The sequence below is a fragment of the Heliconius melpomene genome, chromosome 7 (assembly GCF_056956725.1).
Source record: "Heliconius melpomene rosina isolate 202511_hmr_F chromosome 7, ASM5695672v1, whole genome shotgun sequence".
NCBI classification, from domain to species: domain Eukaryota; kingdom Metazoa; phylum Arthropoda; class Insecta; order Lepidoptera; family Nymphalidae; genus Heliconius; species Heliconius melpomene.
In genome coordinates, this window is record NC_140395.1 from 10,204,546 (window position 1) to 10,217,189 (window position 12,644).

The following is a 12,644-nucleotide window of genomic DNA, read 5'->3' on the forward strand; positions in this document are numbered from 1 at the left end:
TCAAATATTTATTCAAACAGTACAAAAAATAGTGATGGCACTAACAGTTTTTTCGATTAACTACTTTAAGAAATATCAATTTTAATTAAAACAAAAATTAGATTAACAAATAAAAATAGTCCTTACAGTTTATAGCTTACGACTAAAAACTTAAATATACGAAAAGCTTTAGTTTTTTTTTAATTAATAACGTACATACGCAAACAAAATAATAATAACACTGACAGCGCAAGTTACTTTTAAAATTAAATGAAACTTATTTTATATAATGTTTATGCTAAAATAGTCAAAAATAGTCAGCAATAGTCAAAAACAGTCAATATTAGTCAGTAATAATGATAAAACATGAATTAAATAACCAATCGTACTTTGACTTAATGAATCGCATGAAGTATTATACTTAAATATCAAAAATAATAATAAATATACAATAAAGCACTAAATTATCTATTTTTTTTTATAAAAACTTATTATTACAGGTATTTTTAGTTAATATATAGTAATAGTTTTGTACAAATACATTATTCATAAGAAATAAAATATTTTCAATTTTCTTTGCCAATTCTGGGTAAATGTAACATACAGGTAAATGATATTCTTTCAATATTTTTGTCTAAGACTATTTATATGCTAATGTGCAGGTCGTATTAGTTATTCTAAAATAGTAGGTTTTCAGTTTATACAAAAAAAAACATTATCATTTCAATAAAATAAATAAAACCATTATAGCACTGTAATTATACTGTAACTTTTTTCTTATTTCACAGAAAAAGTAGAGATATGCCAATTGTGAAGTGTAGGAAAGTACTAATAGGAACGATAGGAAGTAATGAGGGCGATTCATCATATTAATTTGTTTTTTATAGAATTCTGGAGGCATTGCATGTTGGGTGGCGGAACTCAACGCCGCGCTTTGAAACTAAATATTTAATTGCCTCGTGTGGAATCGAACTCATAACTAATCGAAACTAACGTTTCTGTTCCCGTGCTCCCCTACACTCTTCAAACTACATATACAAGCCAAATTTGATTTTTCTAAGCTTAGTAATTTCAACTGTGCGTTGTCTGTCAGTCACTCAGTAATTAGTTATTGCCTATAAACACATAAATGATATAAATTAAAAATAACAATAATAACTAATAAACTTATGAGTATAAAGTGAAAATTAAACTTAGTAAGCGTGTTAACTTAATTTCATTAATATATACTTTTAACTTAAATGTTCATTAAAAATATACTTTTTGCAAAACTTATAGTAATAATACTATATTTTAATTATTCAAAAACATTTTAGTGTACTCAATTACTCATATTTAAAATAAAAATAAAAAAGAATATTCCATGTCAATGTTTGACTGCAATATTGATTTAAAAGCATATTTAAAAAGTTAACTTACTAGTAGTTATAAATGATTCATATTAAAACTAAACTTACAAACAAACAAAAATAAGTAATCACAATTATATAAAAATAGCGTCAGCAAAAAAAATGTATGTAAATACAATTTTTATATATTTTAAAATTATTTTATAGTGCTTACAAGAGCAAAAATACCATTTGTCTAATATATCTTTTATATTGTATATAATTGTATATGTTTGTAAGTTCAGTTTAACATCTAACATCTCTTACTAATGTCAGATTTTCTTAGACAGTATGAATAAGTCTCAAATAGGCTTAATTTTATTTAATACAATAAATATATTGTATGTTATTTTATTTTAAAAATGTGATATAAAGAAGATTACCACTGGACGAGGTACCAACAATGAAAACATTTGTTCTTCCAATTGTGTTTATTTACTATAATCCTGATATCCGGTTATCAATAGTTTCACTATTTTGATCATGATACCGCCTTTGATATCTAAAAAAAAACATAGTATATATAAAACATTTAAAAATTAACATGAGGCAGTAACAGACTAAAATAAGACACTGTGAACGTAGAAAATAAAGCGTTTTTTCTCTTTTCTGCATAAAATTTAATAGTTACTAAAAACTCAGTTTAAATAAATATTTTTTTAATAATATATTTACTAGGATAGAATTCAAAAGTAAAACTTACCTAGGACGGAGATGTCTAAATCTTCTATGCTCTTTCGAGGTAGCCTCTACACATAAAACTATGAGTTTTTTGTCACAGGAGTATCTGAAAGAAATATTATACACATTAGGGTCATAATCAGAAAAGTGGACATTTTCGAATTTGTAACGTAACTGATAAGTAACAACACTGATAATGTTTGTTACGAAACTGATGATATAAGGCATTATACACAACAAAGTAAGGATATTATACGAATAAAACTACTGTTGTTTTTATTTAATGAGACACAAATTAAAATTTTAAAGATTCAATCGTTGAATTAACAGATTATAAATGTAAGAAAACATAACAAAGTGACAATATTAACAATATAATAATGCTAGTTCGTAACGTAATAAACTTCTATTTCTAGTTAGAGATCACAAAGTTAATGATAAAATTAAATCCACTTTAAAATATATCAAAATTTGAGTCGTTATCACTGGAATTAAGTTTAATTCTTTGTAAGTGTTTATTCCGCATATCTTCATATTTAATAGGATTGGTCTTTTTAAGACGTTCTCTATATCTTTTATGTGTTTCAGCATTTGATATAGGAGCCATGACGCTTACTGAAAATAAAAAAATATTTATCAATAGATATTTAATAATATTTTATGTTTATTGTTTAGATCTTTAACAACGCTAGTACAGAACGTATTTGTTTTTAAATAAAAGCTTCACCCACTTGAACTACATATTTATTAATTCACTATCTCCAGAGAAAAAAATAGTAATTACAAAATCACAACTAATTTCAGGAAGAATAAAAAAATGTTTTTAACTAAATCGGTTAAGCCGTTTCTGAGATAAGCGTGCACAAACACATTAGACAAACAAGCAAACAGGTAAAAAACTTAAAAATCATTATTTTTGGTTACTTTACGTTATCAAAAGTCACCAATTATTTTTTTCATATGCCAGCAATTTTTTTTTATATACATATCTTCCGATGGTAACGTAATTATGAACTAGGCTTCATATTTTCTCAGTTTCGTTACGTAACGAAATATAACGCATTTGAGAATAAAGTCTGAGAAATTCTAACCTTTTTAAATATTTGCTCATAAGCCACGTGTTGCATGTGTAAGCACTGAAGTTCTTTTTTGAGATTTTGTAAAAAGAAGCAAATAACAATAAACAAGAAAACGAAATTATAGAATACTTACCAAAATAAAAGCCGTTTATAACCCTGAGATGTAATTTTACATATTCCCTCTAAAACATTTGAACCCCTCAACTGCTGCGAGAACAATACTTGTTGTAGCTACGACAGCATTGACTTTTAGAATTATGGTGCCACAATAAAAACTAATATTAAACACCATCCAAAATAATTGCATTCATAATTTAATTGTACGTTACTAGCCCTGAGTAACAAAAAAGACAATATTTTGGGACAAATTTACTTAATTCATATATATTATTTATTAAATAATATATCAATAAAAGTACTTTTGTTTAATATTTTCCATAAAGTAAAGTAATATAAACATATCTGAAATCAAATAAAACCATAAACATTCGTAACAAATCAATTTTTAAAAAGTAAAGTGGTGAATGGGACACGAAAAATTGTATGGAAGCATTTTGAAAAGTTTTTTGCAACTAACAAAAAATACTATTAATAGCCATAATACATTTAAAATATTACAAAAATCTTTAAGTTAATAAGTAAATTTATCGTAAATGGCAAAATATTTAAATTATCTTTAAAATTGTATTTTTAAAACGCATTCAAAGTAGCGGGACAAGAAAAGACACAAAATGTACACTTTTTCTGATTATGACCCATTAATGAAAATAATCATTAAAAATAGGTTTTATTACTTTTTAAATTTTTAAGGTACAGGGTTGAAAAATATTTGTATAGTATATCTTAAAAAAGCGAATTATTTCATTGAAACAAAAGCAATAGTGTTTACAATCAGATACTATTCCATTGCTTTCTATATTTATTTTAAAAAAACTATAACCATTTATTAAATACGTGTTAATATAAAGAGATGCCGGATTATCGATCGCCGACCTCAAATATTTATCGAGATGAGCGCGCTCATCCCTTTTAATCTACTTACTGTAATTAGAACTAAATAAGCTCAACGTTATTAACAGCATGAGAAGATTTAACTTTATTTGGAAGTAAAAAATTGTTATGCATGGATACCTTTTGGTGATTATAGCACAGTTGTAAAATGAATTACTCTTGCAACTACGTAGAAGAGCACTGGTTTGATTATGATATAGATTATGATAAAAATATAATTTTAAAATCGCTGATTTGGTGCATTAATGACGAAATTGCACTTTTTTTTTTAAAAAAGTCAAATATGTCAATAAATGCAGAAAGACTATTTAGAAACTTTGATTGTATCTCCTGCAATATTTCAACAAGATAAAGCAAGGCGTCAAGTTAGCCTGCAAAATATACGCAATGCCACCAATTTCAGCAGAAAGTGGAGAACAGAGTGCCTCAACACTGTGCCTACCATGCAATATGAAAATAAACTGTTATAACAACACACATATCAAAGTTATGACTATTATTAATGGTATCCAATAATAGATACATTTCGAGCCTGGGCCTGGGCCAGTAGAGGGTTTAATATCCAAGTTTTAACGGTTTACCCCTGTCCATGTCCATTCACGTCTTCAGTATGGTAAACAAAGGCCGTTTAAATTAATGACTTGTCTGAGTTAGACATTTGAGTGTTATTTTGAAACAACGTTTTATCTTGTACGAATGATGTTTGTTTAATGCCATTTGTTTGTTGAATGATATTTATAAAATTATTTTTAGTATTACATATATTGTTACAGGAATTTTATTATATGAACTAATTATATTTTTTTAGGCGGAAGGAACCTGAAAACGTGTGTTAGACATTACGTTCCCCATTATATCATACATTCACACTTTGTTGCGCTACGACTGACCTCTGTTCTTTCTAATTACTAATCTTTATTTTACATCTATAAATAAGACTACAATAAAATTGATAACAATAGAATTGTGCAAGAGACGACTTTATAACTAAAACAACGATTTCTTCCACTTTTTAAGATGGCCATAGGAAATAGAGGGGAGGAATAGGGTTGGGGGGTGAATAATAATCACTCACTGTTCCTGTTCCAACAGTCGACTGCTGTACAATGAGGATGCTGCACCATATCTGTCAGGGCTGTCAATCGTCCACTCGTTGCAGAACGCCCGCCTCTCACGAATACCGAATGAGTTACTTCCGTGCCATACCGCTTTGTTTGGCCTAGGATATAAATAGTTTTATAGAAACTTTTGGTCTGGTATTATATAATTTTGTACTATGGTGTATAGAATTTATAAGAAAATATAATTTATTAAGTTGTTAAATTACTAAAAAAATAAAAAATGTTACGAATTTACGGCAGGTTCCACTTTTCAAAAGAAATAGTATAAAAAAATATATGTATTTAAGAATAATGCAGAATACATATGGAAATATACATCAATATCACAATTTTATCTATTGTGTAAGCCTATTCTTTGAATATAATAAATAATGGTTTGGAGTGAATCCTGTTTTATTCGAACTCTCGAAGAAATAATATTTGCCTATTGTGGCGGGTAGTTGCCTAACGTAAAAAATGCTTCAAAGGAAAGCGAGGAGTCTTCTTGAGGAGTTCTCTTCATCTGACAAGTATGCATGATGAAGAAAAAGACTCCTCATAAAAATTATTGTCGTATAAAAAAATATTAATGTAACTAATATTTTTTTATTATTTACAGCACTGTAAAAGATTAAAGGCCAATCATCATAATAAAATATTGTCAAGTTTTATACTCTAAAACAATAAAGTCCAATTTGTCTTAGTTTCATGAAATGCTATAATAAAAACTTAATGACGAAGTCAAAATCATTTATTTCCCCTAATGAAAGTATACCTAAAACCTAAAATCGTCATTTTTAAAGAAAAACGCCACACCACCCCTCTTATAAATAAATATTGTTTATGGAAAAAAGTCTAAACAACTTACCAAGTAGGGTCAGTCAGTACATTTTTCCCATTAAAACTATAAATACTTGCTGACGACAGCAGCGGTGAACCAGACCCATTGAACATGGACGACCACGACTCGAATAAAACTGTACCGTGTAAATTAACTACAGGTACATTTCTGGTCCTCTCCTGCTGCACTATCGATCTTAGATCGTCTATCCTGCAATTAAAGGAGATATTTTAAATTTGTAAAATGTTTTATATAAGCGCGTTTAATATAGAAAATTATTAGGTTTTTTAAGATTTAAATTGTAGATACTTCATTTTAAACTAATAAATTAATAAGTATATGAAGTTGTATGTCCGTTTATATGTGAGAGAAATCCAACGAGCTCAAACTGTTTCACATTTTTACTTCATCATCAGCTCGATGACGACAGGTACAGCTCAGATACCATCGACTTTGATGGTATGGCCGATTTAATAAAAGCATATTATATTGCACAAAAATAAAGTCAAGGGCGTACGTAAAATATTTTTAGAGCCGAATTTTTAATACGTAGTGATTCCTAAAAAAAATAAATGTTATAGTTGTGTAAAGATTTTTTTCAGGGCTGACATAACCAATTTCATCAATATATCTTCAGCCAGTGTTACTGTTACCGTTTGGCTCGACATTCGTGTGTTTGTTATTCAGGGCGAAGCGCTATTTTCAATAGTGCAGATCTGAGAGTATTTTATATTAGCCAGCACTCGGCAGCCACGATCGCGCTTACCAAAAATATAAAATATGTAACTGATTTTGCTGTATTTATTTTTATTAATAAAGATTTTTTTCGCTTATAGCAGGATAGGCAGAGAGATTTACTATTAATACACTCTTTTTCCCAGGTGTTGAGAGGTGGAACTCAAGCTGTGCTTTGTCTTGTTGCCAGAGTAAATAAATTAAAGATTAATTCTCTGAGTCGGATCCGAAACCAGAACCGTCGCGCTTCCAGTCGAACATTTTGCCAAGAAATTTATAAGAAAAAGTATTTTTAAATATAATAAAAATATTTGCATTAACTGGACTGCCTAGGATTAGCAGTCGGTATACATTTAAATTATTTATTATTTCAACCATAGTTTGTAGTGAGGCTATTTCATCGGTGTCACATTGACATGAAATGAAACCAAATAAAATATTAAACATTTTACCTATTAGATAGAAAAGGTACGAAACTACTCTTCAGATGCAATTTCTGGGCCTGTTTGTAGCATTCTTGAGCTGCCGCGTTTCGTCCAGTCCTATTACTTGGCGTCAGCATATTCCCTGGATATGGTTCATTCAATGCTACCAACCGAATCTATAAACAGAAATAAATAATTTGAAAATGTTATAAATATATAGGAAATTGTGTGTAGTATGCATGTACATCTTTTTTCAGTAAATAATTTAATAGAAAATATATTATTTCAGCTTCAAACTTTATCCCGAACACAACAGAGTAAGAAATTAGTGTCTAAACACTCCGTTCTCTACTTTCCGCCTAAATTTAAGACATTACGTATTAAGTTTCAGAAGGAAACATCAAGCTATATCTTACCAAAGCGAGGTTTTGTAAATAGTTCAATCCTCTAGTGGAGATTGAACCCCCAATCACCGGGGCTACTCACACGCTGCCCCACAAATAATAGAATACGAGTATTACTTACTGTAAATAATTTCTCTCAAATTTAACTGTAACTCGAGTGGCGAATTACAAGAAGATTAAGGTTTTAGAGATTGTAGGGCCCAAGGACGTCGTTGTGTTAAGACTGTTTTAAAAGGTTTATTGTTAACAGCTCAGGTCTTAGTATTTACGAAATAAAACGTAAAGCTCTCTTGTGAATAAAATAAATATCATACAACTATCTTAAAAAATATAACTAAACATTTTTAGCTTTTTCTATTACATTGTGTATGTTATTACAATATAAATGTTTTGTATTTGCTATTTTAAGACTTGAAGGTTTTAATCTATATATATAAAAGGACTTGTCCTCACTGACTGAGGTAAGACGCACGCACAGCCGTAACCGCTGTGCGTAGAAACTTGAAATTTGGACAGATGTTTACTTTCGTTATCTGGACATCCACTAAGAAGGGATTTTGAAAAATTTTAACCCTAAAGGGGTGAAATAGGGGTTGAAAGTTTGTATGGAAAAAAATTTAAATCGGCACCGATTTTTATAAAATTTGAAATTTAGATTTTTAAAAGTATTTAATTGAACACGTGTATCATCGTTTTCTAGAATTCTCCCCCTAAGGGTGCAAATAAGGGGTTGAAAGTTTGTATGGAAAAACTCTTAAATCGCCACCGATTGTTATAAAATTTTATATTTAGACTCTTAAAAATATTTCATTGAACACATGTTTCATGGGTTATTAGAATTCACCCCTATATACGCAAGCGAAGCTGCGCGCGTCCGCTAGTTACTCTATAAAGATACTCCGTTCATTCTCCGTTTTTCGCCCGAATTCGAGACATTAAGTGCCGAGTGATGAAACTCAACGGAGCAAAGAATATTATATCTCATTATAAAATACTATGTAACGTAAATTATGCTAACTGTTATAAATGTAAATGTGGATCATCGAACAAACTAATAACATTTACATAATAAATATGTACATTTTAGTTAAAATATTTTAATAGACCACAAATGTAAATATTGATATTTCTAAATATATTATAACTAAATTTTATTAATATTGCTATTTTAGTTGTTATTAATTCTTTATGGGGTTCCGGCGTGCTAGTTGAACACTAATCATTTCGACAATGTCACGTTGATTGGAGAACACACAAAGAAAAACAAAATAGGAGAATATGCTATGCTGATATACTCTGGTATACAAAGCGTTGAGTTTTGCCATTCTATATATGGCAGAAAGTAGGAACGGAGTGCCTTAACACTAAATATCCTATCCTAACCCTGCTATATGCGAGATACGGCGTAAATTATAAAAATTAATTTAAAAAACTTACGTAACTATCCGGTGTTGTAACAGCGGGTGAAGGATTTTCCGGTGGGCTAGTGCTATGATAATTAGGCTTTGGCGTCGTGCTGGTGTGAGAATCTCTTGTTTGTAAGAAAGAACCCATCTATTGACAAAATTATTAATTAATGAATCATAAACAAATTGCTCTATAAGAAAATATTATATATTTTTATAGCAATATAATAGAATATTTAGTATGTACTTAAAAAAGTCTTAAGAATAATTGAAGAACGAAGTATCTTAACACTAGGTTCCTTGGTACTCTGCCTACTCTGCATATAGAAGAAATTCATACAGAATATATAAAATACTTTAGATATATTATGAAAATTGATAACTAAAATAATAACAAAAATATAACTTACTATTACATATTGCCATCCATTCTCGACACGTAATAATAATATTTTTTCCTGTAATATATAAGCTAATGTTCCCAATGGCGTCACGGAAGTTCTCTGAAACGGAAATAGAAGTTTAATAATATATGTACTGAAGCATTAGTAAAAGATATATAAAAAAAAATAAAAGACAAATACAAAAGAAATGTATGAATAAAATTAGGTTTCTACAAAGAAAATGTAAGTTGCCGAGATAGGCCTGAACGGACATTGTGATCGTTGGTCTAAATTCTTCACACATTGGGGTAGGCAGTAGAATGGAGTGTTAATACACTCCGAGATATTTCCTGTAAAGTAGTGGAACTCAATATTGCATTGCAAGAGGAAGGAAATGAAAATAATTGATTCCTCAGAGTGAGAATCAAACCTACAATATTATAAATGTAACGATTAAGCTCGATCCACACTCGGGGGTATGGATCATATATAAATTACCTTGATTTACCTGGCCTTACTATTCCATGGTTAAAAAAAAATGTAAATCCAAAAATAAATACCTTAAAAAGAGCTGTACTTGTTTTGTATATAACTGTTTCTGCCGAATAAAATTCGTCTTCGTTAGAACCACCTATAAAGTATAGTTTTATAATTACATTATGAAAATACATATTATATTATGTTTATTTCGTACTGATAGCATAATGCTTCAATAGTTTTTGTATTACGAGATTCTCAGCTACTGTGCATATTAGAAATTTGTAGTAATTTTATAGCATATAAATAAATTTAACACCTTAATAAAAATTTGTAATCATAAGGATTCTAATAGAAAATGTTTTTATTATTTTCGCAATAAAGAAAAAAATGCGTTTGTTTTATAAAATGGAATGTTACGTACCTGCACTGTCATTGACTTCATTAAAAGTAAGTAAAGTTCTTTTAGAGATTATTCCACCAGGTTCTCCCTTTGGACCAATTATGGATACACCGGGAGGTCCGGGCGGACCAGGAGGACCAGGTGGCCCAGTAACTGTTAATGTACTGGCTTCTTTACAAACACCTGGTGCTCCAGGTGTCCCTGCCTCTCCTGGTTCTCCAGTTTCACCCCTATCGCCTTTTTCACCTTTAAGCTACATGAGTTTTACTTATTAGAAATCAACTCTATTCTTTATCATATCACCGGCAATTTATACAGATCAGCTATACCTTTGCAATGTCAACAAATGGAGTTTCCCCTCTTTCTCCCTTAGGCCCCATTACTCCTTCTTCGCCCTTAGACCCTGTAGCGCCCTTTAAATTAAAATTTATTTTAAATATATAATTAAATATAAAAGCAAGTACTGTATCGTAATTTATTTATTTTATAATAGATATACAGTCTACGTGTTCGTCTAAAATGATTTAACTAGCAACATAAATCAAGAAGAACAGCTTAGTATTTTGTAAATAGTTGCTAACAGAACTCATTAAGTTTTCTGCGGCTGTAATGATTACCTTTTGTCCGTGGTCTCCGAGTTCACCTTTGGCACCTTTGTAACCACGAGGCCCAGGAGGACCTTTTTTACCAGCGTTCCCAGTTGGTCCACGTGGGCCTGTTTTACCCGTTTCACCTGGGTCTCCTTTCGGCCCCTATAATATTTATTAAATTAGAAATTATTTTTGTTTGAATACATATTAAAAATAAATTGTAGCTTCACGCCTTTTCCAGTACAACTGCATAGGCAGTGGGGACCTAGTGTCAAGACACTCCATGCCTCACTTCCTGTTTAATTTATGAGTCATTGTGTTTTGAATAATGGAACACAACCCTGCACTTTGTCTATAAAACAAAATTGTATGAAAATAATTTAAAATGAAATAAAAATCAGCTTTACACTGTGTTAAGATACTTCGTTTCCCAAAGATGAAAGTAATTTAACTGTTATCTTTACGTCAGTAGAAATAGGATACATAACCACCGTGTTTGCAGTCAAAGTGACTACTCTACGAGGGACTCAATATTTATTAATAATATTTGTTTTGATAAAATACCTTCATTAAACTGATTGCTGAAGTAGGAACGTTACCAGGTGGGCCTGGTTCTCCTATTTCGCCTTTTCCACCTTTAGGACCTTCAGGGCCAAGGTCACCTTTGTGACCGTGAGAACCTTTTTCGCCAGGTGGCCCTTGTTGGCCATCATTTCCTTCAGAACCCTTAGGGCCAATAGGTCCGACATCACCCATATCACCCTACAGCATGATGAAATATTTGTATAATTTTTATTTTAGTATATATTAGTAATTAAAATAAACAAAACATAACCAAATCTTGTATGAAAGGTGTAAAAACACCATGATATTATATATTTTATATTTAAAAACTAAACACCTACGAATCATGAGTTTAAATATCATTTAAATTTAATACCTTTTGACCTTGTGATCCTTTATCTCCTTTGTAACCTCTTAATTTATCTATTACAGCTTCATCTGAAAATATTTTATAAATGCATATATATCATCATCTGTTATTTGTTATAAGTTATTTAATTTTTTTAACTATTTACAAACTTTCAATATCGTCCATATCTTCATATAGTATGTCGGATAGCTTTGCTGCTTTGCCGGGTGGGCCGAGATCACCTTTGTCCCCTTTATCTCCTATAAAGAAATAATGATAGATGAAAAAATATTTTTACTTTTCTTAACTATTTATTAATTTGAAATTTACCTTTCAATCCCTTATCTCCGTGTCGACCGTGGTTACCTGGTTGTCCGGGTACTCCATTTTCTCCTGGATCCCCAGTACTTCCAGGTGGACCTGGTTTACCATCAAGTCCCTAAAAATATGAAAAAGACTATATTTTGTGAAGTTTATTGGTCATTACATTTATAGATTTGCAACAATATTATATTACAAATAAATTTAAACGTATATATTATAAGCATTAGACTTTTTTCTTACGTAAATTTTATGAATAATTTCTTCACCCTTATCGCCTTTCTGTCCTTGGTCTCCTTTTTCTCCTTGTGGTCCATACGGACCTAAAGGCCCAGGGGGCCCTTGGGGTCCTACTGGACCTGGTTCACCCTTTTCACCAGAAATTGGAACTTTTGCCTCTTCTATTTCCTGTCAACATACTTCTGACACTATTTGTTTCATAATATAAAATTAAACTTATTTAAAATGTTTTTTTTTCAGATTTACCTTGTATTTATATAGACATAAC

At 30.1% G+C, this 12,644-nt stretch overlaps 1 protein-coding gene across 6 annotated transcripts in view; it reads right to left on the minus strand.

Annotated features, from left to right (window-relative positions):
• The window catches only part of LOC146537813 (uncharacterized), a 59,986-nt gene continuing 47,342 nt past the window's right edge, over positions 1–12,644 (minus strand). For all 6 annotated transcript variants that reach the window (XM_085187950.1, XM_085187947.1, XM_085187945.1 and 3 more), the window contains 16 exons: positions 12,380–12,544; positions 12,146–12,254; positions 11,986–12,075; positions 11,843–11,904; positions 11,467–11,664; positions 10,930–11,064; positions 10,642–10,725; positions 10,334–10,565; positions 9,993–10,063; positions 9,460–9,552; positions 9,081–9,197; positions 7,267–7,415; positions 6,107–6,289; positions 5,214–5,357; positions 2,071–2,154; positions 1–1,869 (listed from right to left, as the gene is read on the minus strand). In XM_085187950.1, coding sequence (XP_085044076.1) covers positions 1,806–1,869; positions 2,071–2,154; positions 5,214–5,357; positions 6,107–6,289; positions 7,267–7,415; positions 9,081–9,197; positions 9,460–9,552; positions 9,993–10,063; positions 10,334–10,565; positions 10,642–10,725; positions 10,930–11,064; positions 11,467–11,664; positions 11,843–11,904; positions 11,986–12,075; positions 12,146–12,254; positions 12,380–12,544 — 1,980 coding nt within the window. In that variant the 3' untranslated portion in view covers positions 1–1,805. The remainder of the gene's footprint in view (positions 1,870–2,070; positions 2,155–5,213; positions 5,358–6,106; positions 6,290–7,266; positions 7,416–9,080; positions 9,198–9,459; positions 9,553–9,992; positions 10,064–10,333; positions 10,566–10,641; positions 10,726–10,929; positions 11,065–11,466; positions 11,665–11,842; positions 11,905–11,985; positions 12,076–12,145; positions 12,255–12,379; positions 12,545–12,644) is intronic.